We start from the raw sequence: 27,910 nt of genomic DNA on the forward strand, positions 1-27,910 counted from the left end.
GATTAAATCGCTGGACAAACTACGACCATGGCTTCCACTTGTTCTGAGGGAAGTGCATGTGCGGGTGTGGTTTCTCATGATGCATTTTGGTCAACGTTGGTGTTTAGGGAAGGCATGGAAATAGTTCACTTAGAAATGACGCTTCTTACGGGTTGGTTACGGAATAATCTCTAAGAAGTTAGTTAACCATATTTGCATTTCCTGTGTATAACATTTGTGCTGTATCAATGGCAAACAGTTCGGAACCACTTCCGGAGTGGTTGTTGAATTCCTGTTGTGCAAAAACCTTCTTTCAACGAGACTGCTCTGACCCAAGTTGAGGGATTGTACAATTATTGACTAAAATGGGATCGTCACTTGCTCAGGGAAAAACTTAAAAGTGCAGAATTCTAACTTACGGCAGTTGCTTGTTGTAATGTGGTGCTAAATGCGATTTCATTATCCGATGGCGAGTGTACGACTGAAGAAAGCTGAATAACAAGAGAGAGAGAGAGAGAGAGCAGTCTCTTGTTAAACTTCATCGTACTTTGAGATCTTCCTTTTGGCATGGAAATTAGAAATGAGTCTTTCTTTCTTTTCAGTGTGTACGCGAATTTTTATGCGCGGTGTGTGTGAAAGCTTTGTGAAAAGTTGCATTACCTCAATTTTGAGTTTGTTGACGAGAGACGCTAAATGCGGCGACTCATTTGTAACTCATCAGTTTGCATTTTTTCGCCATCTATGAAGCAGTAGAGCTTTTGTTTTATTTTTTTTTCTATTATGGAATTCGTCTACAAAATTTGGAAATGTATAAATTCAGGGCATCTACAGTCACCTCAGGCGTCTTAGCCACCCTTGTTGGTCGAGGGTAGGGTATCGCATCTGCAGCCTCCGACTAACGTACTGTGCCGAGTCCCTCTGTGGGACGACGCCTATAATGAAAGTATTTCGGTATAAGGCAATTTTGATTGCCCAGTGTAAGAACACCATCCTCCTTAAAGGAGGACTGAGGGGGCTTGCAAAATTACGTTCTTCGGTCTTGCGCAGAATTTCCGGACTATCTCTCTCTCTTAGCGCATGCATGGGGAAGACTTGCACAAACTTGCATGCTGCAGTGGGATTAAAATCCACGGCCTGTTATTTGAAAAGGGAAGACACCTTCCATTCTGCCAACCATCGCGCCAAATTACTGCAGTGGTTGTTCAATTCCTGTTGTGCAAAAACGTAGCGGTGAAGAACTAAAAAAATGAATGGCATTGCGGCCGGTACGCAAGATCTCAAGTGGATGAGAACCTGAGACCCCACCCCACGTTGCACCAAATGGTCCTGTCGGCTTAATATACTAGTTTTTAATTTCCGTAGAGAATGAACGCTCTCTTAAAGGTCCTTTAACAGGAAATGAAAGGACGACTTTGTATGTTACCGATTCCTTTCTCATCTGCAGCAGTATCCTCCGCGGAGATGCCGTTTTTGACATCCGAGAAAAATGGTCACAACAACTGACACAACTCTTCGACGTCATTTTTTCATGACGTGTAGATAAATAGTCGAAAAATAAAAGATTGTTTTCTTGTATTTCCTGCAATTTACTAAATTTTATTATAATATATATGTGAGGATGCATTCTATTCCCTGTTAGGAGATGTAGGATGGTTTCATTCGTAATAAAGATTCGAAGTTAGGCCTTGGAGTTCATCAGAAGGCACCCAAAATGAGGAAAAGAACTTTTTTGACTCATTTACCTCCCTCCTTCCCCCCCAAAGAAGGTAAATAGATTTTGATCGATAGCGAGTTCACACCGAACGATGCTTTTGTGAGTACCCTTTCAAGAATAATAAAATAACTGAAGACAGCACTGCAGCAGAGCGTAACTCGTAGCACAGGGGCTTCGTAACAAATTCGCAGGATTTTATTTTTAATGGAATGCTTTCGGTGTAACCGAGTATCACTCCACGCCCACATTGATCGCCTTTTCGTATTTGAGAACTTCAACATTCTGACCAGTCTGAACTTTGAATATTAATAGAAAAAGGTTGAAACTGAAGTCAGCGGAAAGCATACTTTGGAGCTATTTCATGCAGAAGTGATTCTCTATTTTCATACCGCAGTAAAGCGATGAGATTCGATGATGGTTACGGATATCTGCAACTTTTCAGATATTATTCATTGGGACATCTCCTTTCAGTCAAACGGTCCATCCTCTGTAAAACTATTTCTCAAAGAGGGCGACAAAACAGTGTGAACGTGTGTACCTATTGGTTCCTCTTCCTTTTTTTTGACGGGGGGGGGGACAAATCGGAACTAGCAGCCATGCAACGGACAGAAAACATCCAGTGCTATAACAGCATACAAAAACGACCATCGACTACAATTTCTTCGTCAGAGCTTTCAAAGGTGGAATAGAAATGCTAAAATGCGCACTTCAAAGCAATACGAAGAGGTCTGACCGTACATCAGGTTTGGTCATCTTTCATCAAAAATCTGAGATATCGCTGATCCCGGAAGCTCTTTTTCAACAAGTGGTTAGTTATCATAATACAACATCTCACCATTATTAGCCTTTCTTCAAAATATTCGTCGTTCTGTTTCCGTTAATGTGCCAGTTGTTTAACCCAGCCATTTTATTTCGCTCTCCTGATGAAACGTTGCGTGCGAAACTAGTAGAGGCTTAAGCGAAATAAAGTAATTCGACAACAGTCTTCATGTGGAATTTATAATGGACTTAAATGTTTCGCAGATATCGAAAATTATCAGGATTCTCTGCTAATTTCAGTCTGAAGACCTTTCAGCTAACACAGAATGCTTTTAATAACGCATTTATTAAAAGCATTCTGTGCTGTTGCACAGGATCTGATGGCAGCATTGATGGAGGCTGAAATAAAAATAAAAACTCAGTTGTGTAGATGCATCACCTTGGTTTCAGATTCTGTTGAATTGCGTGTTTGTGATGGTCGCTTAAATCCAGTTGAGTGTTCAATTATTTTCGGGATAGCAACGAAAGAGAAATTGTTCTCCTTATATGCTGCGATTTGTTTAAAAATTTCTTACGCGGAATTTTGAAGAAATTATAAACTTTACGTTGGTCCCAAATCGGGACCGTCAAGGTTGAAATGCAGCACCTCAACGTTATGGAAAGGGATCAGCCGCGTCCTGAAAGAAACTTCCGCAAGTTGCTTATTAATAGTGTACTTTTTGTAAGTTCGCCAATGCCCAGTTAAAGTCGGCACCATCCGCTCGCTTCGGGGATGGTCCAACTTTTTTGTGGGCGTTTTCATGTCGAGTAACTTGAAAGAAGAACCAACAGCAAGTGGTAACAAGGAGCCCTTGATTATTTTATTGGAGCACATTGAGAAGTGTTAAATACAAGGATGTACACATTACTATACATAACATTCAGCCCAACAGGGTTACGACACCTCATCATCATCATCATCATCATCATCATAGAGGGCCTTTTTCTTCACTTAAATAGATCAACGTGGCTTGAACTAACCAATGTACAATATACACAAAAGAATTGAGTTCTCTACGGAAAATCTCTTGAAGCCATCGCTCAAACGGAACAGTTTTCAGATAAACAATGTCGCGTGCCAACAAAGAGCCTCATCTAAAGCGTCTTTTCAGAACTGAGTGCTCGTCAACGTATAACCATGGAAATATCGTTTTTTTTTTTTTTTAATTTTATTCCCTATTTTGCATTTCTTCGTTTGTATCGAATTGCAACCCACATTAACATTCATTTACAATTAGCGGAATTCGCTAATCGCATTGCAAAATGTAGCGAAGCAAGAAATAAAAAAGCGGAAAAAATTCCTTAGCAGACATTCTAAACGATTAATCTTTAAGCAAACACTCTGGAACGGCAAGGATGATCGATATTCAGATTCGCGTAGGATTTCGTTTTATTTTTCAAAATTTTGAAATTTGTTGCTGTGGATTTCATCAGCCGCATGCTCGTGCAATATTCTCTGCTGTGTAATATTCGAAGATGCACCATACGATAAGTGGATAAGTGGCGTGCGCTGATAATGCGCGTTCTTTTTTTCTTTCTGTCCTTTGGGTATGAAAGTGAAAGTGTGTGCGGTGTGTGTGTGGGGGGGGGGGATTGATAACGTCGGCTAATAACTGTAATGGGAATGAGAGAATATGTAAAATATTCTTTTTTTTTTTTTTCTTCAAGTGTGATTCTGAAAGGATCGGAAAAAAGTCACACCCCTAAAGCAAAGAACGATAACATCCCTCTTGCGAAAAATTGATGTTATTATTATTTTCCTCATTCAAAGAGAAGTTAGATTTCTTTGTTTGCCACCCGGAAAACTTTTATTTCTCACTCTGTATGTTTGTATTTGTGCATCTTACAACAGCATCGAAAGTGTCCTGTAACATTTTTATTTATTTACCCCCCCCCCTCGCAGTAAGGACGATATGCAAAACACATCGCCGTTTTCGTTTCTCGCCAGTCCACTCGAACATACATTTTTTAACGAACTATTCGCTATATTATGATTACGAACTCATCCTTAAAGCCGTCAACGCGTCCCAACCTGGAGAATTCAAAAAATAAAATTAAAATTAAATTTTTTTTTAAAAAAAAGTAATCTAAAAATACTTGACGCGTTATATGATTTTAAAACTGATTTCAAGAATCTTGATTCTTTAAAAAAAAAGAACTAAAGATATGCTGGAGTGTTGTTATTGCTGATGAAACATTACGTTATCAACATTCGCGTGAAAGTGAGTTTTTCTCCCACACACGAAACACGAACCCTGGAGAAATGCAAATGTGAGAAATGGACAAAGTCCTCTTATCTACAGAAGTAGTTCTATAACAATATAATTCACACATGAACATTGTACGGAATCAGGAAAAAACCGGAAAAGCATCGTCGTCAATTTCATGAGCATTGAACAGAGTCCATCCAACATTTTTTTTTTTTTTTCTTTGGAGGCTGGAGTTCGGTTTGAAGATCAAGATGCTCTCTGGTGGTGGTTGTGGCAAAAATTACAAGTTGATTTTCTGTAAGTGGAAACATCGATAAATTACAGAAAAATCCTCCTGAGATCTCTGGGCGAAGTGATCATGTTGCACTGAGGACACAGCTTCTTGGTGCCCTAAAATTAAAAAAAATAATAATAATACAGAATTACTATTCATGACTTAAAATAAACAAACAGAAAATAATTTCAAATTGTATTTACATGCTTGGATGTATTTCTTTTGGGAAAAAGTGTTCTGTTTTATCTTTTTAATTCAAATATTTCATTCCCTTTAAAGTACTTGAAAGGGTGATGGAGATTTTTCTTTTATTTTAATCAGGCACACACAAGAGATTGTAAAATGCATAAAACGGTAGTGAAGTGTATGTAAAGGGAGGGGCGGACACTTAAAGAGAAAGAGGGCACCTGTTTAAGTGTTTCTTGAAGAGATGAAGGTCGAATCCTTGAAGGAAAGAAAGCAATGCGAGGAAGTCTAAAGATGAATTAAAAGAGGAGGAGTTGGTTCAGTAGATTGCAAACCGGATCAGCAGTTGCTCGTACTTACACCCTTGGGGGGGGGGGGAGAGTTAAGGGAGTGAAGGAAATCTGTTTAATGGAAATGTTTAAGAGAGAAACAGGAACAAAAAGTTTATGAGAAGGTGATTCGAATGAATCTCTGAGAAAGAGGTCATCGTCACCATCTTCTGGGTGGCATCAAACATTTTTAGGAAGGATTTTTGGTTTACACAGCAAATGTAACGATATTGCCCTAATTCTGGCTGATTTGGATTTGGTGAAAGTAGCGGCTTGAATGGAAAAGGATTCCAAGATGTCATTTTATTGGTAGCTCAAGAGGATAGGGACGTGTTGTGTTCGTGCCGATTCGATCCAATCTGAAGTGAAGATTTCCATCTTATGAATGGATCTTAAAATTAGATCTTTCTTGTGAGAAATAAGAGAGAATATATTTTGGTAGCTAATTTGGCAAGGGTGTCCTCTCTCCGCTTAAGAACCCCAGCAAAGTGTATCTCCTAGCCACAAGTACCGAACTCTCCAGGAGTCTGGGAGGGAATCGATCAGCCGTGCCTTTTGTGGAGGGCGGATGATGTTTCCTCTGGGACAATCCAGAGGAAACTGATGATTCAGCTTAACCTGAGGGAAAGCAAACAAAGGGATGATAAAGTTGGCTAGTTAATCTGCAATGCAACAAGAGTGGCGGAATCCATGCTGGCAGTAGCAGATTACTCGGTAGCAGCAGATTTCCAGGGGAAGAGTTTGGTCGTTGATGATCTTCATTATTTACCAGAGAAAGGACATGAAGAGGGTTGGTTATTTGATGGCTCACTTTTGCCGCTTTAATTTTTTTTTTTTTTTGAATGGGTGGATTCATATTGGCTGGCTTACATGCTGCAGCATAAAAGCTGAATGAGTATTATAATTTGTAAAGATGACACAGGATAGGTGATAATTCAGGGACACAATTTCTGAGAATATTTCAGGCACACCATGAGAACCGGCGATCTTGCAGAGGCTCGAATACTGTTTAAGAATATAACAACTTTGCTGCATTTGCTGCTTTAGCAGGTTCCCTATTTAGCGTTCAAAGTCGGATTTGGATTTTTTTTTCTTCTTCAGCTATCGTGAGCTGCAAAGCTCGCATTGTAGCGACTCTCGCACTTACTGAATTCAAACCTCAGTTTTATTTCAAACCATCTTAATTTCAGAAAACAATTATTTTTTGTTTGTTTGGTAATACAAAGGAAGAATGAGAACAGAACATACCATAGGGAGGAAGACCAGATGGAAATTCTTTCATTTGGCACCTTTGTAATGCAAAATGACACGAGAGTAGCAAGGGTTGATGGAAGGATAATCCGTAGAAAAAGAAACTCGAAGAAAAGATTGTGGTTTGAGTTATCAAAAGGACCGTGGGGATCCATAGTTTCTTTGTGGGGAAATCTGGGTAAAGAAAGAGCAAGTGCACTGAGAGGATGGTGAGGATTATTTGATATTCTGGTGGACAGTTCGTGTTAGGTGATTGCTAATAGCAAATAACTCTGCATTCCATCCTTTCCCTTTGGTTGGCAACTGGAGAAAGTGAAAGTTGGAGTTATGGACTTAGCAAGAAAGAGAGATGACCTCGTTGTTTGGGTAATTAGACTTCATGAAATCCCAAACGAAGATCTTAGAATTCGAACTGGTTGAGTTCTGACATCGTAGATGTTAATTTTTAAAAAATTTTTATTTTTAAATTTAAGAATGACTTATCCTTAGAAAAGTTCCTTACCAGTGTCTTGAGCCAACATTCTTCGCAATGCACGTGCCAGCAACAGACTGATACGACAGGTTTGATGAAAGGTTCCTGGAAGAAAAGTGAAGTTTGTCAGCAAGAAAACTACTTGCCTTACGCTTGTTGCAAAATCACACACACACACACACACACACACACACACACACACACACACACACACACACACACACACACACACACACACACACACACACACACACACACACACACACACACACACACACACACACACACAGACGCACGCTCACATGTTCCATTAGATTACATTTATGACCTTATTGAGAGAGAACGTGACTTGACACTGCACATCAGAAATAAGCAAATATAATTAAACGGTGTTAATTATTGCTGAGTAGTGATTTAATGATTGCAGTTCAGCGCTTATCGTCATTTGAGAGCCATTTCATCATTAACGATGACTTAGTTCACATCTTTTCATTAAAAGAACAGAAAGGGGAAAAATGTGCTCAATGCAAGGAAAGAAATAAAAATGAATATTCACAAGCACTGATAAAGTCTTAAATACCACAAAGCAATTCATATTCAGATATATCAGGTTTTGATCATTAATAATCTTTCTGTTGTGAGCACATTTTATTTTAATGCGCTGCACTCGCAGGTGCAAAAAGTAGTGATCAAATGCAGATGGGATCACTTCAAATTTCTTCCGCTCGTAAACGACAAAACATCAAATGAAATACGCCGAATTAAGAACTGTTGAAACTGAAGCATCTAACGAATAAACGCGTGTTGAATTCGAATCTGAATTCAAATTTCCTGTCGGCTTCTATCAGTTTCGCTTTAACTCACAATCAACTCCAGTCCAATTCCGGACGTATCGAAACATTTATGATTAAAGAATGAAAGAGAATCGGCTTACCATGCATATTAAGCATTTGATGTTGTCCTCCAGCTGCTCCTTTTGAGCCTCCACGTTGTCTTTCACTGAACTGCCATTTTGATCGCCATCGAAATCTCTGTTTAAAAAATAAATAAGCCGTTAAAAGTGGTGAAACATCACTGCTTTGATAAACATTGAAAGGAAGAATTTAGCTGATACATAAATTTCGCATTACTTGAGAAAAGCAAAATTCACTTTAAATCAAGGATTTCTCCTTTTCTTACGAGTTTTCTCTTTAGTCGTTGACTGCGTGTCAGGGGAATTATACTTTAATATTTCTGCTTTCGAATTTTTACTCCGATATCCCAGGGTGTTGTTCTCCTGTACGCACCCCCGTTTGATTTCAGATCCGCTTTCTAGATTTTCCAAAGACGGAACGCGCCATTCCTCCTACTCGCTCGGTAAACCTCAGTGCTGAAACATTCACAGTCGTCCACAACCAGCAACCTTAAAGACCTTCACGCTGTTTTTGATGACACGAGGATAACGGGGATCATCTGGAAGGCTACTAAAACGCATTCCTGCTTTTTTTTAGGTCAAACGGTCGCCTTCCATCTTCCCTGTCTTCGCTATCTTTTCTCGGACTGACATTTTTCCTGGCAGTAGTACATCAAATCGCATCGTGCCGCATTAATTTCCTTTTAAATCGTTAAAAATGCTCGAATTATTTTCTGTTCTACTTTCCATCGGGGATGTATCATCAGTGTATCAGCTGACACATATTCAGAAACGTCCAATCTTGGAAAATCTGATATTTCGATGCTGTTTCCAGATTTGGTTGATCAAGAAATACTGTCCGTGACTCGCTTCGACCAGGGTTTACTTTTCTTTTGAAGGTGTTGGTGGTTGCTGTTTCACTGAACGGACATCGATCCTTCTCCCCAGTTCTGCTAAGCCTAACTAGAGTGTCTTTTCTCTTAACCCATATAAATGGAGCTTTTATAAATTTTTCCCTACTAATCACACCCCTAGTAGCTGTCCAGCATCATTTATGATTCAGCTGATATCCCAACGAGCTCACTTCTTTGATTCGTCTACCTCTGCAGGATGACGAACTCCCCAAGAACTCATCGAGCTTTTCAAAAGAATACCGCTAGATTTCTTTTCTCTTAACCCCCATATAAAGGAACTTTTATCTATTTTATCCGTAGTATTTATTGTGACCTGAGAATTTATCGGTCTTAGACAAAAGCAGTAGTGAGGATGGGAGACGAAACTCTATCGGCGAAAAACAGACCTTCTGATGACAGGCAGGATATGAATTGCATTAATATAATGTAATCTGTGCATTCATTGTCTATTGTCTGTACATTCATATCCAGACCTGCAGCTCAAGTTGTGTTTTTTTTTTTTTTTATGAAGAGTTCTTAAAGCACCTTATGCTTTAAGAACTCTTCATTCATAGTCAGTACACGCGAATGCTGAGCAGGCTTTCTTTATTATACCGGAGTAACGCAGCAAATCACACCAACTATCTTAAATAGTCAATGTTCAGAATCAGTTAATATTTTGCTCAGTGGCGCCTCACGCGGTGTGATACAGTTCGTCAGTTTTACTGAACTCAGGAGGCTGCGCACATGCGTTTCGCTCGTGAGCAGCTTGACTCGTCTGAATCCTCTGTTTGATTATTCAAGAAAGAAATTAGTTCAACAATTCATTCCTTCTTTCTCCTTCTCATCCGTCCCTCAGGATGGGCTGAGTCCCCGGTGAGGGATTTAAGAAGAATTAATGCACTCTTCATCACTCCTCTGCTGAGTCCGCCAAGAGCATGTATTTGTGACAGTAATTGGTTTCCAGGGGCGGTTCTGGGGGACGAAAAACCCGAGTTTCCGGTTGAAAAATCCCCTACCTTCGTGTGAGACTGGCTAACTCACCTTTGGTCGAAAGAGACCAGATAAAGGTTCCTCACGTCACTGACGGGAATCGAACCCAGGTCTTCCGACCAAATGGCTTCTCTGTACCAACTGAGCTACGAAGGTTCAGTTCAACGATTATGCTAATGAACTGCTAAAATAATTTTTTTTTCGGTCGTAGACATTTTCCCACAACAATCTTCATACAAACGTAATCAACTGAAAATAAGAATCGGATTTCTCACACTTTAAAAGAGTCTTTTCTTACCTGTGATCTGTGCTGTTTGCACACGTGCTGGTGACCTCCTGGCCTTCGGCATTTGTTCCACCTGCGGGAACAGAAATGGACATTTAATGTTTTTGCGATAACGAAATAAATGTAATTGAAACGATAAATTCGGTTGAAATACTGAAATACAAAAGTTTTCACATTTATATCTGCTTCCCCCCCCCCCGCGCCCCACTCTCTTCGCCAGCACTGACTGTGACTTAGAAAAGCAATTTTTCTGTTGCTGTTTCTGTGTTCTGAGGAAATCACATTTTCGACACACAAAAATGTCACCTGTTACTTGATCGCTCTGTTGACAATGAACACGATATGCTCAGACACATATTTGGTATGCGTAAGCTGAACGTATGGCTGTCGTGGAAACATGAAAGCGTAGCGTCCCAAACATTTGATTTAAAAGGAAGAGAACAACTGAACTACAAACATCGCACGGGTATCGAAGGAATGTCTGATGACTGTTTCGCGATTTAAAGTAGAATTCTGTCTTTTGCATGGACTCACTGTAATTATGATGCTACTAGCGAAATGATTTAAAACGTATTATTTTAAATAATTATTAGTTGCTTCTTAACGTTAGAAACTCAGTCGAACTTCTTAGATCTACTGCGCAGCACCTTATGCTTACGTGTTACCAGAACAAGTAACCAAAGTTCGGGGCGTTTTCACTCTTTATTTGACTAGAAGTCAGTGGAACCAGTCACTAATCCAATGGAACGAAAATTAGAGGGGGGGGGAAGAGAAGTGTGGGGTAATACTCAAACAATTGGACGAAGGTGCAATAACTGTTCGGCGCGATGTTACCGAGTAAGAAGCTGAAATCAAATTTTAAAATAAAAAATAATTCACGAACCAAAAGACGATGTTCGATTTCCTTTTCCATTCTTCTTTTTCTTTCGGCAAAATACCCTTTTTGATGCTACACATGAAACAAAGAAATGCATTTCGACCACGAACGGACAACATTTGCTTAACATTTTTAAGTCGTCTTTAAAAAAAAAAAGAAAAGAAAAACATTTCGGGAGTTGGTATTTGATACGCTTGTTCGCCAGACATTTCGTCCAGGAAACTTACGCTTTCGCATACCAAGACGTCGGCACGAGCAAGAAAACCGGTGACTTCTTGTGAATCTGCAACCCCAGTGTACTTGATTAGGAAATGTGAGTACCAACCTTCCGGCACATTAAGGCGGCAATATTTATTTTGTGAAAATAAACAAAATTTTAGAAAATTCGATAAGCGAGCACTCTCTCAAGTGTCAACAAAAGCTCCTAAAAGTACGGCGCAAGATTTACTTAACGCAAAGAATGAGCGGAAATCTTACTCACCTCCATTAACCGTCCATTTTGAGGAATCAGCAGAACGTTGCAAGGTGGAGGAATCCGTGCTGGAAAAAAAAAAAAAAAAAAAAAGAAAGTCTCGTTATTATGTGGCACAACGGAATTCAAAAGTGTGAAACTTTATAGTTTTCAGTGTACGACAAAACAGCCTTCGTCAACAAACGAAAACTTTCTTTTTGTAATTAACACACAAAATGGAATATTCGAAGTGCTGAATCAAAATCTGCAACAGAAATAATCCATCACGTAAGGATGGATTTATTTTACTAATACGAACATTATCAGAGGCACTTCGATATTTTGATGCGAATTAGTCAGTAGTAATATTAAAGTTTTGAATCGATCTCACTTAATGCCGTTACGTTGCTGTTGTTCTTGATTGCAGCAGATTGCGGTTCTGATGGATGAACTTTCTTCTTCTTCTTGCGAGAGATGGAAATCATCCTCATCCTCATCAGATGAAAGCCTTTACTAAGTTGTCAACAAACCTCATTTGGTTGAACACAAGGAATTCAACAAGGCTACAGATAAGAAATTATCTTAATAACAATTCGGCTACTTGGATGCCGTCTTCGACGATGGAACTTATTAGCAGCAGGAATGAATAAAATTCCTGTTAAAAGAAATAGAACAAAAAAACTTAGTTTAATGTTGTGAGAGTGGAATTTATTGATGCCATGAAGTTGATATTAGAGAAATGAATTAATGAAGGAAGGAAGGATTCGATCTTGTTTGTTGGCTTACGGGCCTCAGTTTTGTTGCTCCCATATAGCAACACGAGACGCCTCGTCTTCCGTAATCCTCGCTCACAGTAAGAAGGAAAAAGGAAAAGACAACAATAAAGACCAAAATTATAACGAACCAGTTGATCAACTTACAACAAGGTCGAGATGTTGTTGAAAAATTCACTTCTTTCCAGCTGCTCTTCTTTGTACAAACCCTTAGTTTAGTTTGTGATGTTGAAACCACGTTCATCACATTGCTTCATTAGAAGCAATACCAGGAAAATGGAATGCGGAATGCTTTTCACGTGAAGACGAACAAGACGAGTCTAATACTCCGGAGACCAAAAACTTTGCTCTAGAAACTAAACATGGAACGTTTTCAAGCATCTCAGACTTCAAAGGTCCAATAAGCAAGATGCGGCGGTGGTCTTACACTGAGTGGGTGACGAAAGTTATCTTCCACCCAAAACAATCAAAAATATTCACGTCCACGGAGGGATTTGAACCGAAAATTTGTTGACAATGATATTCACTCGACCATCGAGGTTTGTAAGTCTGACAATTATTCGTCCTTTTTTTAATCATTGAGCAATGCTTGGATAGCTGATTTATTTTTTGCATATTAATAACAAACAATTCTGAAATGCTGGGGAAGTTGTCATTGCAATTGTGCCAAAACATGCATAAATAAAAATAATGATTTCGTTAGAATAAATTAGAATAATAAATAATAACAGATTTTAATAACTCGATTTTTGAACTTCGACTTCATTGACTGGCTGTTAATTTGGACGAAGCATCGAGTTTTCACTTAGATTTGATTTCATTTGCTGAACGATTTTCCCCAGGAGAAGGTCTCGTTAATAAAATCTGATGATTTCAGTCGTCTAAAGAGAAAATTCAAGTGGCGTTAAATCTTGACTAGGTGAGAGAAGTTTTATCAGTCCGCCATGAAATAGTCCCAAAATATCCCAAATATTTTGGGTATTTCAAGGAAGATGACTTTTAGATTTTGTTACCAAAATCTGAGGGTCCACTCACCCAGTGGACATCGAATTTTAATTGCGTGAGTGAAACCAAGGGGAAGAGGAGGAAACACCCTGCAGTTCTTTCGATAGAAGTCAAATGATTGGAAAACATTGTGGTTTGAATATGATGTGATATTTTTGAAATGTGTTTGGATGAGAAACTCGTCTGTGAAATCAAGGGGGGGGGGCTTGTTTCGGTGAAAAATAAAATCAACGAATCGCTGCACTGCTTTCTTGACTGACAACCAACCACATCAAGTTTCGACAGACACAAAGGAATTCTTTAGCGAACACTACTGAATACGCTTATTTCCCCAGCGGGAACGCTGAAAATAGTGAGCAGGGTTTTAATACATGCCTATTACAACCATCTCAAAGATACTAAAAGACACACCTAAGCACTTTTTAAAATATTTTTATTCCCTGCGGAGGAGTGATATCCGTGAACAGCCTCAAAACGATGTTACGAAATATGTGTGGAAAGGAAGGAAGGAAGGGCCTCGTTTCTTAGACTAAAACTATACTTTTGTTTCTTAGCAGTCCCTCTTCTCTATATAAATTCCACCTTTACTTCATCACCACTCAAGTTGTTAAAACAAAAATGAAAAGGAAAATAAAAACTCTGTAATAACGTTAATATTAAAACTGATTCCGTTTGCTTGATTTCTTGTCTTTTTTCACGTCTCCTTTGAATGTTAAACTTCTGGTCTGATTCGTTCTCACACTCGTCCTTAAATTCAATTCCTATGCAATTCAATTCCTTGGGTATAAGTGCAGTTTCTTTAGCACTTATACCCAAGTATTATCGGAACCGAATTGCTCTTTTATTTGGCAGGCTGGATGGCCGAGTGGATAACGTCCTTCACCGGTGATGGGTTCGAATCCACAGGTTGTAAGTCGGAACCCATTACGGGTGTTCGAACTACAACCCTGCTTATTGGAGACCTGAAACAGAACGAACATAAAAGTGCCATGTTTGTTCTCTAGAGAGGAAGAATCGAATCGTTTAACTCTGACCCCCCCCCCCCACACACACCACTTTTCCCCAACGGGTTGGGAGTAACATAATTTTTTACGTGATTTCCAACCCCTAAGTGGACTAAGTATTTCTTCTATTTATTTTTATTCATTCTATATATTTTTTCTAATTTTTTGTATTTATTTCTTACATAAACCCTGCTCTAGAGACCAAACACGAAGTTTCCAATCCACTTCACGTCTTCAGTAAGCAGGGTTGTGGCCTCACACGGGGGTAAGGAATTCGTCTTCCCTAAATAAAATCTCAAACATCTCTGCTCGACGGCGGGATTCGCTAGCTAACAAGGGCGGCAATGGGCTTCTAATCTTTCGCTGGTGGCATCGAAGAAAACAAAAAATCGCGTAATTAATGTGGCGAAATGCCTTTAAATTTTGATTCTGAACAGGCCTAATATATGAAACTCCCTCTGACTGTTTCCGTAAGCAGTAAGGACGTTACTGTTGATCAGCGGAACATTTTGGCCATCTTATTGCGTAGAAAAGAAAAAAAAAATTAAAGATTCAAAATGCTTTTTAAACTTCTTGTGAAGAATTCATGTTGGATTCACCCTCGTGAAAATATGAGGGAAAATTAAGAGTGGTCCGCAATGGATGAACACACACACATTTATCAAACAAGCAAATAAATAACAAAAATAATTCACAGGGATATTTACTCGTGTAAAATGTACAATCAATAATCTAATACTCACATGATTTGCATTCTTCGGAATTCCTCCTTGTCTTTCTTATCTATGTTGTCCTCCGTTGAGCACGAAATGACGTCAGCCTCTGTGTAACTGTTGGCGGAAGTTAAAGGAGATAACACATCGCACTAAATGAAAGCAGATTCATTCAAATGACATTTCCATTCAAACATCAAAGAAATGTGTCATCAAAACTTCGATTTAAATCATATCAATGAAGTTAATGAATTGCACTCACGTAGATTTGGCTAACATTTTGGCAGTATTTAGGGAAAGTTATTGGACGGACGGGTCCGGCGGTTATTCACTCTTACGACTGGGGAAAGCGTAATGGCAATGAAATTGCCATTTTATGCTAAGAAATTACGAAATAGCGAAATCTGCGCCCAGAACTATCGTGCAGTTGTCCACGCCAGGAAAGCCGAGCAAACTCGACAAAAGTAGTGAATCGGTGGGTGCAGGCCTCGTAGCACTGTTGAGGAATTGTCACCATGACATTCTTCGCCTGAAAGCTGCTAAACCGCCTGTCGAAAATGCAGATGTGCTCGTGCGTTTTCTCTATCAGACATTCTAATCAACGAGCGACAAGGAAAAAGAACGAAAAAGGTGGTGTGAGCCAATTTAACATTCGTGAGGAGGTCAGTTCCGTTGCGTGTGTTTCGCTCCGTCCTTATAGCCGAAAAAAACTCGATTGGAGAGGTCCACGGATAAAGAAACAAAAAAAAAAAAAAAAAAACACCGGCGATTCTTCATGACAATTCAGAAGATTGGATGAGTTGCTTTAGAAAGGTTTTATGGCCACGGGAGCGTGCACAAAAAAAGCAAATGAGAACGTCTCTGAATGAAATTCTGTCAGATTGAAAGAAGAAACGAGCATTGTCGACGTTAAGCAGCTGCCTGTGCAGAGCAACAGTAATTATAACTGTAATAATATGTAGTAATAATAATAATATAACTGTGACAACAGTAATAATAACAGTAAGCGTGAATCAAGCACATGACACACACCCCTTACTCACCAGACGTTTTCATTTGCGGTTCCCACATATAGAACTCATCTCCAATAGTCAAGGGGATTGCGATCAATGCTGATCGACTGGTCGCTAAGAGCAGCATCATTGAGTTGATTCAGGATCAGTTCTACCTTCGCTCATACAAACAAACAATAACAATAATTGTTATTATCGTCTCTCGCTCCGCAAAGCACAAACACACGGAGATCAACTTGATTCTTGTGAACACTTAAAAGGATACTGAGGCTGCCCGTATGTGACGTTGTCGTCGCCATCGACGTTTACTTCTTGGCTTTCATCTTCGCCATTGCCATATTTTCTAGGGAACGACTCTGAAATGAAATAAAAAAAATCGTCAGTTTATTACTAAAGTCGGTGATTATCTTTAGAAACAACAGAGGATGATTCATTTTACGTAACAAAGAAATATTCCGAACGGAGCAGTCATGTTGGAGCATCCACGGAAAAGAGATTTGCGAAATGTGTGAACATCCTCGGAAAACTCACATTTTTGAAAGTAGAAAGATTTTGTTGGGAGGAGGGAAGAGAAGATTGGTATTTGAATGAATGCATTTAGAAGTTTTTTTTTTTTTTTTTTTTTACTGGAGAGAGAGAGAGAGAGAGAGAGAGAGAGAGAGAGAGAGAGTGAAAGACTACATTTGAGCTTCGTGATTTCTGCAGTTTGTGTGCAGTCCGAATCAAGGAGCATGCACTGAAGGCAGCAGCAGATGCTACTCTGGAGAGATGTGAAGCAGCTATAATTATTATGAAGGATCTATTCCCCCCCTGCCCCCGACTATTTTCTCTTGTTTTACTTTTTTATTTTTGTTAGTATTAATAGAGGCACGAACCGCTTTACGTTGAGTTTGTAAGATATTTGCACGTGGTGAATGATAAATTTGGAGAGAAGACCTCTTTTTTGGAGCCTTCTGACACCACAGGCTGAAGCAGGAATTTTTCGGAATGTGGGTCATTGCCATGGCGACCATATCGACTCACCCCCCTCTCCTCTAACGCAGGAGAAGAGAATTTAGAAAGGCCCAGTGAAGTTTCTGTTTAAGAATCAACCTTTTTTCTTTATAACAGTACTAGAACGAAAAGTTTAAATCTTTCATGGTTAACATTATCATTAAAAATAAAAAAAATAAAAAAGGAAAAAATAATAAAAAAACCGGATGCATGTCAAATGAATTTGGACCTTTTGATGAGATGAACAAATCTACACTGTGATCGTAGCAACTGTTTTGGGGTTGTTTTTAAGAAGGCTGCAATATTGTCCTTTTCTTCTTCAAATATATTTTTGGATGATTTTAAATGCGACACATTCGTAAACAGAAACCCTTCTAGAAAACTAATAGGGATGGTCTGGTTTCGGAAAAAGTTGCTGCAATTCAAAAGGTTCGGCAAACCAGACATTATTTTCAATTCCAAGCTATTTTGGACCGGTATATTTTCGGAATGAAAACCGTGGCGTATCCAAAGAAGTTTTTTGAGCTTCGATCTTCTGTCCTGCACGAAGCAAAATCATTTATTTTTCCAGTTCTTTTCGATTTGTTAATATTCCACTGCAATTTCGGATTTTTTAATTTTTTTTTCAAATTGAAAATGATTTTCAGTGTCTTTTTGTTTTGCGGGGGAGGGCTTTTCAATTAATTATTGTAGACAGACACTTGATATAGGTATACATTCGTACTGAAACTGCCCTCTTTCCTTTGTCCAGCTACCGATTTTCTGCATCAACCGAATTAGTTGGTTGAAAACGAGGAAATAAATTATAATAATTTGACTTAACTCGTAAATTACGCTCGTCAGATAAGAAATTATATTCTTGTGTATTTCTTATTTTGCACAGGTTTGAGCGAACCAAAGCTTGCGTGGGAAATATCTCGATGCCTACCCTACTTGTACATCGAAACACTTCACGTAAGCTTGCGCTAGTATCCCATAATGCATAGCGCACTCCCTTATACCCCTTGATTTAGAAGTCACTACTGGGACAACTAGATATGAAGCCTCTCTGTATAATCTTCCTTCCAGGGCAGGGGGTGGGAAAACCTGCTGCTTAATCTGTGTTAATCACGCAAACATAAATGATTACAACATTAATAAAAAACTGAATTACCTTAAATTTCAATATGTAAAAGAAGAAACGAGAGGTCTCACCTCCAAGATTTCTTTGCAGTTGGACCATTGTCCTCATTCTGGAAGAGACTGACCATGCAAATTCTTCTGTAATCTGACCATCGACGTCGACTGTCTCATCCTCTGATTCCAGGTTTTCCCGCTAGATGATATAAAACGTTATATCAGATGGTTATACCGAGCATGGTGGCTAAATAATATTGAATAATTGAGACAGCGAAAGTTAGCGACTCTCACTCAGTCGGTTATACAGTGTTTCTCCTGCAACACTCAGTGCTCAAACGCGAATGTAGAATATTCTAAGAAAGTGCATCGGAATCACCGACGGCGTAAAAGTAATTTTTTAGAGCTTTGCTTCGAAACAAGGCTACAGCGGTATGCGTATCGGAATAATACACTTCGAACTTGCAGCTTTTTTGTCGGAAGTGTGAGACAATGCAGAAAACATCTAGCAAAACTCAAAAAGAAATTAATTAAAAATTGAACAACATCACCATTTCCAGGTGAAAAGAATTCATCGAAACGCATTTGTCTATATGACAGCTCGGCAATGCATGGACGCACTAGCTGGAAGGGGCGATCACTGTGAGGGGGCGATGCAAAATCTTCCCAGAGAATTTGTTACACAGAATTTCTGTCTATTCGTATAGCTACAAACACGTGCGACACCCTGCCCATCAGCGAACCCTCACAAAGCAGAAAATCGTTTTAATGTGTTCAAAAAGGGCCGCACGAAGAATGGTGGGGAATCGGCGAAGATGCACGGACACAGTAAGAACATGAAAACAAGTTCACCGAATTAAATGAACGCTCGCCACGACATCAAAGCGGAAAAACCTTTCGAAAATCTTCGCACCTCAAGAAGAAGAAGAATGTCGCACGGAGACAAATTCAGAGCTTGCCGATGTTCCGTTTGTGGCTGGAAATGTTCCTTGAACGATTTCTCTTCCATTCTCTCTTTCTTTTCCTTCTGCTTTTCGAAGATAAGTTTTGCCGAAACACGCTTCATGTTCAGATTCTCAGCTAAAAATTAGTCTCAGGAGAAAAGCTCTGCCACCTGCGATCTCGCAATCTTACGAGACTATATTAGGTTACAGAAAAGAGACGGGAAATTCTTTCTGCTCGTGCGACTCATTTTTAGCTGAGAATCTGAACATGAAGCGTGTTTCGGCAAAACTTATCTTCGAAAAGCAGAAGGAAAAGAAAGAGAGAATGGAAGAGAAATCGTTCAAGGAACATTTCCAGCCACAAAAGGAACATCGGCAAGCTCTGAATTTGTCTCCGTGCGACATTCTTCTTCTTCTTGAGGTGCGAAGGTTTTCGAAAGGTTTTTCCGCTTTGATGTCGTGGCGAGCGTTCATTTAATTCGGTGAACTCGTTTTCATGTTCTTACTGTGTCCGTGCATCTTCGCCGATTCCCCACCATTCTTCGTGCGGTCCTTTCTGAATACATTAAAACGGTTTTCTTCTTTGTGAGGGATTCGCTGATGGACAGGGCGTCGCACGTTTATAACTAAGCTTGGTTATAAATCGCGTTTACAACTAAGGTCAGCTTGTCGGGATCTTTAATCCCGACAAGGTGACCAGTAGAAGAACACGCGAAATTTAAGGATCCACAGTGTTAATTTGCTTTAATTTAATTTTAATTCCATTCTTCCCATCAATTTTGTATTCTGCAGTTTTGCCTTGACATTTTACGGGAAAAAAAAAAATCGAAACAGCGCTGTTATGTGAGTGACCCATTAATCGAAAGGCGATGATGTATTTGAACTCTTCGGCGATCATTTGGTTACTTGGGAAGGTTACAAGAATTCTGCAAAATGTCGATTCATTTTTAAAACCTTCCTCTTTCAGGACTCATACGAGTAATATTTTCCTTTCTTTAAGAAATCAGTTTATTTGCATCGATAAAATGACGCAGCGTCTGCTCTTCCTCTTAATGTGTTAGGCTGTTCAACTGGCAAGTAATAACTTCGCATGAGCATAATAAAAAGTGCTTCAGTTAGAGGAATGAAAGACTTGAGTCTCCGCACAAAAAATACTTTCGTTGAACAGAAATCGAGAATTGTGATCGGTAAAAACCCTTCCGCACAGAGCTGCTATTTAAGGAGCAAGAAATCAATGTCTTCTGACATGATCCAAAGAGGTCAAATGATTTGACCAAGTCAGACGGCGCTGTCAAACACCCTGTAAGTGCTTGACACGAGCGCTAGACGGGATTCCGACTACTTCGATGCAAGTGGAAGCTCAAAGTTTAGCTTCTCAAGCCCGGTTACCAAGAACTGCTCACAATTGTGCTTGAGGGAAGAAGAAGGGACGTGAACAGTCCCTTTACACAAACTGAGCGTTCGCGAGAGCTTATACATATAAATTCCGAGAAAAAAAAGCATAAGCAATATGGGCCTTTCCTTCACTTTTCGTGCATTTTCTTGGGAACTGCAGAAACGTAGATCGCGCTATCCATTCTGCGTAGTACTTGCTTGAGAGCAATCGCTTCGTGGACTCGTCGCAGGTCAGTCTGTTTCAATGAATCTCAGAATACGAATAATGGTGGCAATCAAGAGAAATGTCCGCACTTTTGTTTGTGTAGATCTAACTCTCAGTGACGGGTTCCAATGCACGCATTGCGATGCACATGATTAGCGCACATCAGAGCAGCCCAGAACCTGTCACGAGGAAGTTTTCCAGTGTTCTGAATATTACGACAGACGAAGGTGTCAGTTAATCCGAAGAAATCGCCTTAAGGATCGAAGCGGCAGCAAGGTTGCTTAAGCGACTTATTCTACGCTGTGACGTCGTGGATATCAGTTTGGTAAAAAGGGATTTTGGCATCCGCTTCGCGTATTTCATGTCCTTCATTTTCTCATCTTTGATTTCTTAAATGATCTCTGCTGTCTTCGGTCTCAGATCATTTATGTCGATGAGTCAGTGGAGATGCTATGCTGGAATTGTTGGAGGTAATTCGAGCAATATAAACTCATCTTCTGCTCACGTATGAGAGAGAGATAAGCTTAAAATATTATTATTCATCTCAGTGTTTCAAAACTGTTGCATTTCTTGTATCAGTCGTACAAACAATCGTCTCCAGTGTTTCCTCCAAGAACTCAACTGCGTATGAATTAAGCTGTTTAATTAGTTCTTCATGCAGTCTTTCAGTTTCTTTTCGCTGTTGGTAGTTCCACAAACTGGAAAGAAATATTGGGAAAAATTTTCCACTATTTCCTCTTATTTATTTACATTTCTATTTCCCTTTGCTTCCAACGCCTCTTATGAAGTGTTTGACGAGCCTGAATTCAAATCACTTTCTTTATCGGAAAGTAAAAGAAACAATTTTGCGTTCCTTTTCCAAAAAAGACAGGAAAAAAAACAGTGGAACGTGCGTGCTGCTATAAGAACCGTATTAGACAATATTCAAGTGTTTTTTCTTTCATTCCTGAATTCGACATCAGCTGATATTTTCCCCAAGAAAATTAGACTCACGAACGCTTGTTTATGACATCGTCAAGTTTGAGTTTTAATTCGGATCGAGCTATGGAATTCCCCACTGATTGATTCTCATTCCTTTGGCTCAATCGAATTCTTTTCCCCAAGAAAACAAAGCCTTGTTGAAAGTCCTTTTCATATTTTTTTTTCAAACTTTCTGCATTTGTTTTGTCAAAAGCGCACAAAATTTTGTCTCGCAATTTGTTCCACTCGTAAATCTACGAGAAATCTTTTCGAAAGGAAGCTCTGCAAGGCGCTTATCCAAGTATCGCAAATGAGCAGAGTGTGGCTTGCAGGAAGCACATGCTCGCGTGATATCAGATAAAAATTGCTCGGCTTACTAAATGTATGTTTCTACAGCTATTTATTGAATATAAAGGGAGAAAATGCTTTTCTCCATTTCTGTTTTATTTTAACTTTGCTTTTCCCCACATCACATTCTGAAGCACGTGAAAAAACTCGTGGTTTACGTGCTCGTTCAGGATATTTTTAAATACAAGCTTTCGGACTTGCACGAATAGTTCAAATACCACCGAAATTGGAGCATCGATGATTTTGAAGAACGAAGCGGCAGAGGCCCAATTAGCGCTACAAAAACTTAATTTCTCTTTCATGTGATCACTCGCGTGCGATGTGCAAGAAGAAGAATGAAGAAATGCAACGTGGGATACAAACATCTGAACAACACATAGAAAACGTGACACCTTGCGAAGAGGTCACAGGGACTTATCCCTGCTCGCTCAGTCATCTGTTTGGCCACGCCGATAAATCGCAGAGAAGTCGCCTTTGCTAACTTGCGATAGCATTCCATCTCCGTAAATTACCGTCTCTTTTACTCTTCCCTCCCTCATTCGGAACAAATGACCGCAAAGCAGTTTTTCTCATCATCTTCCGAACTCCGCCACTGTGCTGGCAGTTCAGACGGGCGATGCGCGGCACGAGCCACTCCCTCATAAAAGAACGAGTAAAAGAGACGCAACGCTTACAAAATGGAGGCGTCGGCAGAGCGAGCGAGCCGCCGCCACCCTCGTCTTTGGATTAATAGGGACGCAAAAAGGACCGACCACTCACCTTTCTGACACCTGGGACAATCCGCACGTTCACCTCTTGCGATATGCCGTTAATTCTGTCGTCGCCTCCTTCGGACAGCGTCTCTTCCGGAGACTTTTTCCGCTTACTCACACATGCGCGTGCTATGGAAAGGGAAGAGGACAGTCGGATCATTAAATAATAAGTAACATGAGAATGAAAACTTAGTTATTGCATGTTTTTGAGAGTTAGGGGAAATAAAAGTTAGAGAAAAATAAAGGAAAAAAACAGTTTTCCCTTCGGCTGTAAAATTTTATGCATCAGCAGAAAAGGGTAATAAAAGATGCGCGTGGAAGCTAATTCGAGCTCTTTTGCCAGAATGGAATTTTCTTTCCTGGGATGAGCGAAACCCCACTTGAGACATTTCCAGTCGTTCTAAATTATATTTCACTTCCGTAGCGTTTAAGGAATTCCTCACGAGATGTTCTCAAAAGACATCCTCCAGCGATTCGAGAAGAACATCAGCAGGTGATCGCCTCAGTCAGTCGCTACTTCTGTTTTAGGATCCGTCACCTCACTTGTGTACTTAGGTTTGACCTTCGGCGATCGAGGCATCGCATTAAATCCTGAAGAAGAAAAGCGTCTGTTAAAATCTCAGCAATGAGAAATTCCGACGTAGTACTTGGAAAAGTCATAAAACAGCGCCGTTGATTCGCCTGCGTCGAAAAACACCTGCGTTGAGAATCGGTTAAATTAAAAGTGTGAAATCGAAATTTGTCAGTGAACGCCTGAGCTGATTGGTTGATTTTTATTTTAACTTTGTTGAATGGCTTATTCCGAAATTATTATTGCGACCAAGTTGCAATCCTCTCATCTTCTTCCCCCGCCTTCTCTTATGAATACCAACACTTTTGCTACGTGCGGTCGGAAGGACACGCCTACATTTTCCTTTGATTTGGTTGTGAAAATGCACGGGATTTGAACTCATTTTTTCTGTCGAATTCCGTTTAGAACATCAAAAACTTTTACAATGGCTTTTCAGTTGAGCAAGTAAGTTACGGGGATCTTTCTCCAGAAACCTCGGGTTTTTCACCTCGTAAAAGAGACGAATTGTCCGGGACATACATGAAACTAATAATCCTTAACCCTGACCTCATAACAAAATTAATGGTCTAACATTTTTTTAAATCAGTTTTTGTCACTTGAACTTTTAGTTTAAATTCTAGGTTATGGCGACTCGCCAGCAACTGTTTAACCCCCCCCCTCACTAGAAGTGTTGAAGTAAAAAAATATATGTATGAAGTTTTAAAAATTACACTGTGTGTGTGTGTGTGTGTGTGTGTGTGTGTGTGTGTGTGTGTGTGTGTGTGTGTGTGTGTGTGTGTGTGTGTGTGTGGTTAATCTTGCATAAAGAGCCAATTATTTCAGATCTGACCATCCCCCAAAAATCAAATTATTCAATTCAAGAACAACAACAACAAAAAAAATGCATAAAAGACATTTATATATTTAGCAGACATTTATTACATAAAAATACCATTAATTACATTCATTTACAATTAGAAACTACACTTAGGCAATAAATGATCAAAATAAGTAGGTGAATGTTTTTCCCATATTTGTCGTGAACCCTCAGAACGAACGCCGTGAGACCTTCAATCTCGACTTCTACTCCCATACGTGTTTAGTATTTGGACAGTCTTAATTAAATTTAATGAAAATTTATATTATTAAAGCCATTATTTATTTTTCATTAAATTATTTATAAAATAACTTAAATTAATGTTACAACTCTTCTGTCAAAATTTCATCCAGGTGTAATGCAAATGTAACCGAGATTACTGCGATTCCAGTTTAACATACGGCTAATTACGACAAGACGACGTGACATATTAAGAAAGTTCCATTGAAACATACTCACCGCTTAGACGGTTCTGCCTGTTGCATTTAACCCTCTGGTAGGTCTGAAAGTAGAAATAAGTATCAAATAAATATTCCTGAAAAGAAATGGTTCGAACACTTTGCATGTTATTTCTTAATAAAACTTAAAACTGCTCTGTCGTACTTCTTCTATCTGCAAAACTTCAGAAATGTCAGGGATTTGTAAAATTAGGAGCGATAAAAGATTCTGTTAATGTATACTTTTAGGGAACACCTCAGTTGCGACGAATAAATACTTCTGTATTTATTCATTTATTTTGTATTCAATAGCACGTGCGGCCATCCTGGAGGATTGTTTAGTGTTTAAGCTCCACCGACTCAAATAGCTTCTATCACTGGAAAGAGTGCCTTTCCTGCTTTTCGAAGTCAGTAATCCATAACCCAGTGAGCTTATTTCACAATCTGTCTTCGAGATACTAATTAGTCTAGAAGTGCCCATGAAAAAAAATGGAGAAAGTCGGGCAATAAGAGATTTGATCCGAAACTTTCTCCATGGCAGAGTGGAAAAGCGTTTTGCAGTTCATTCGAATTTTTAACCAATCTTCCAATGGTGTACATCTTCCAAAAACAAAAAAACAAAAGATGCAAACAGGCAACGTGCTGTGTTAGGACCTCTCCAGAATATCAGCCGTGTGTTTGATAGGATTCGGGGAAGAAATGTTGCTGAATAGGACGTGGTGGACTATATTATCCATTCGAACTTTCTGTTGTGCTTTCTAAACCATCCTCGAACCATTCTGACTCCATGGTTAGTAGAAGATACCGATAAGATTTTCAGCGTCGTGTCGTTATCGCAAGTGTGCTTGCGAAGCTTCGAGGATCGCGGCACATCTTAAATTAAAGATCTGAAAATGATTTAAGAATGTGGTGTCGCAGCACAAAGATTTGTTACAAGAAAGTGGTGGTGGCATAGATTTGAGAGAAAACAACGCACGATGGATCCACTCTCGTGAGATCCTTTTGAAACAAGCGAGTGAACGTTCTCGTACAGAATTGCATTCCCTTTGCAAGTTTATCAGAAGTTGTCGAAACCGCACGACTTTCTGCCATTTGTAAGCAATTCAAAATCTGACACCGCTGGCATTCGTGTTTTTCTTGTTACGAGGAATGAAGGACTTCTCAATAGACCCGACGATAAAAATATCCTTTCCCTCTTCTGAAAACCTGAGTGGGAACTGCTGCTTGTAGGACACCAATTTACAAAATCAATTTGCGTAAGTCTCCTTTAGGATCCCTGCTGTGCGGGTTTGTTTCTGAACGGAAATTATTCTTTCTGGTGAAGGTTTTTTCTGTCATCTTCGGGTGAGGAACATCATATTCCCTCAGGCACCCACCCAAGACTCTTCTATCCATTTCGAAATGAACCCTTTCCGGAAGTCACGCATCTGTGGTTGTACATGTGCGACTCCAATTCTTCAATCTTTACCCTCCTCATAGCTTTCAAAGTTCCATGTTTTCCAATCAGATGGTCACAAGTGAATTAGCGCTCTCCTGTGCTCCTTTGTCTTATCGCCACGAGATATTTTTCTCTCGTTCGATTCATACTCCAAACTTGGTTATGCTAATTGGGTTTCTGAAAATCATATAAAAAAAAATAAGGCTGTGTTGTACATTTATATTTATCTTACAGGAGGGGGGGGGGGGGGGGAATCTAACAAAAAATTTCGTAAATTGATTTTCCCCATCACTAAACACTAAGTCAATAATGAAGAGTGGTTGAGAAAGAAAAAACAACAACTGTACGATAAGACCTGAAAGTCGTCATGTTTTTCGTCGATTTTCGTCTTGGCCAACATTCTCTGGCTGGAGAACGAATGGCCTAAGAAAGTTCCAAGCTTCATCTTGCGAGTGCAAACTTTCGTGATTAGGATGAAAAAAATGTAAATATGTAAAAAAAAAAAAAAAAAAGAGTAGTTTAAATATTTAGAACGCAAGGAAAGATTAATCCATCGGAGAAGCCTTTCCAACTCAAAAGCCAAATTGAAGAATTTTGGGGTGATGATGCTGGCTGGCAAAGCATCCACGGGGCCATCACACTGCTGAATGTTCCACGCGGATTTCTAAATGCATGATCTCCAAACCACTCATGCCGTTATATGTAGCTCGATACCTGACCGAACACTACATTAGATGTTTGCAGAATTCTTCATTTGGCTTTTGCTTTTTCCCAAGGAAGAAATGCATCATCGCTGAAAGAGGGTGCTGCCGGTTGCAAGTCAGAAAAACACCGGAGAGGCCTTCGTAACTGAAACACGTACAAACAGAAATTTCGCAGTTAAACGAAAACGAACTTACCTCCCATCGGGATTCCAGTTTCCCCTTCTCAGCACAAAGCAAGCCGTCTTTCTTGGAAGCGAAGCTCGTGGGAGAGGAGAAGATCTGAAAGGGAAACTTTAATGACGTTAGATTAACACGAAACGTTTCCGTTTTTCTGTTATTGTGTAAGCAAGGAAGAAATCTCTTTTGTTTTACGTTAATGAGGAAAAGACAAAACACAGCATCGCATCTTACTGAAGAATACTTGAGTGCAAGCGAACATGAGCAGCCCTTTCCATGCAATTGCTTTTGTATGCCCTGTTTTATTTTCTACGTGGGAAACCTGTCACGTGGATTTGTGGGAGACAAGTTAAAAAAAGTTATATTCCGGCGACTGTAATCACAAGAAACAAAACTCAGTTAAGCTCGCGAATATTCATTTCATTTCTTGTTAGTTTTGCGGAAAATTAATCGAAATGATGAATTACCGAAGTGTAATCACATCAATAACTCGATTGATTCAAATGTGAGTTGCGTGGAATCCGAAACGAAAGGAGGTTAGCATTTACCAATCGAGCAAACGACAACACCTTTCTCCGATATTTAAACATGGAACTCGCATTCCCGACTCTCTTATTCGGAGCGCGCGAGTGAAACTGCAAGAAAAGTGAAGATGTTCTTCTTCCTACAGAGTTTCGGTAGCAATGCCCGTGCTGTTCTTGAATGCCATTTCAACGAACGAACGAAGGCATTCGTCATGAAGACAAAAGACGCTCCAAACCATTTCTACTCTTTTAGAATTCGAGGAAAAGTCTGCGCTTTTTGGTTGCACCTCGCGCGGTGCGACACTTCGATGCGGTGATTAATTGCTTGTGAAGCAAATTTTCAACTTCGCGTGTTATTTCATCGGATTGCTTGAGAT

General features: G+C 39.5%; 1 protein-coding gene across 2 annotated transcripts in view; it reads right to left on the minus strand.

Annotated features, from left to right (window-relative positions):
* Nucleotides 1-4,964: 4,964 nt before the first annotated feature.
* LOC150101247 (E3 ubiquitin-protein ligase Rnf220-like) overlaps nt 4,965-27,910 on the minus strand; it is a 119,991-nt gene continuing 97,045 nt past the window's right edge. The window contains exons 5-15 of one of the 2 annotated variants that reach the window (XM_090401901.1): nt 27,028-27,111; nt 24,713-24,755; nt 22,834-22,955; nt 18,301-18,421; nt 16,379-16,469; nt 15,131-15,217; nt 11,636-11,694; nt 10,290-10,350; nt 8,148-8,244; nt 7,244-7,318; nt 4,965-5,091 (exon numbers count right to left, since the gene is read on the minus strand). In XM_090401901.1, coding sequence (XP_090258027.1) covers nt 5,020-5,091; nt 7,244-7,318; nt 8,148-8,244; nt 10,290-10,350; nt 11,636-11,694; nt 15,131-15,217; nt 16,379-16,469; nt 18,301-18,421; nt 22,834-22,955; nt 24,713-24,755; nt 27,028-27,111 — 912 coding nt within the window. In that variant the 3' untranslated portion in view covers nt 4,965-5,019. Of the gene's footprint in view, nt 5,092-7,243; nt 7,319-8,147; nt 8,245-10,289; nt 10,351-11,635; nt 11,695-15,130; nt 15,218-16,378; nt 16,470-18,300; nt 18,422-22,833; nt 22,956-24,712; nt 24,756-27,027; nt 27,124-27,910 lie in introns of both variants that reach the window. The other variant, XM_090401899.1, reaches the window with a different exon arrangement.

This window comes from Typopeltis vanoorti, chromosome 12 (genome assembly GCF_054136105.1).
Source record: "Typopeltis vanoorti isolate ZY-2024b chromosome 12, IOZ_Tvanoo_1.0, whole genome shotgun sequence".
NCBI classification, from domain to species: Eukaryota; Metazoa; Arthropoda; class Arachnida; order Uropygi; family Thelyphonidae; genus Typopeltis; species Typopeltis vanoorti.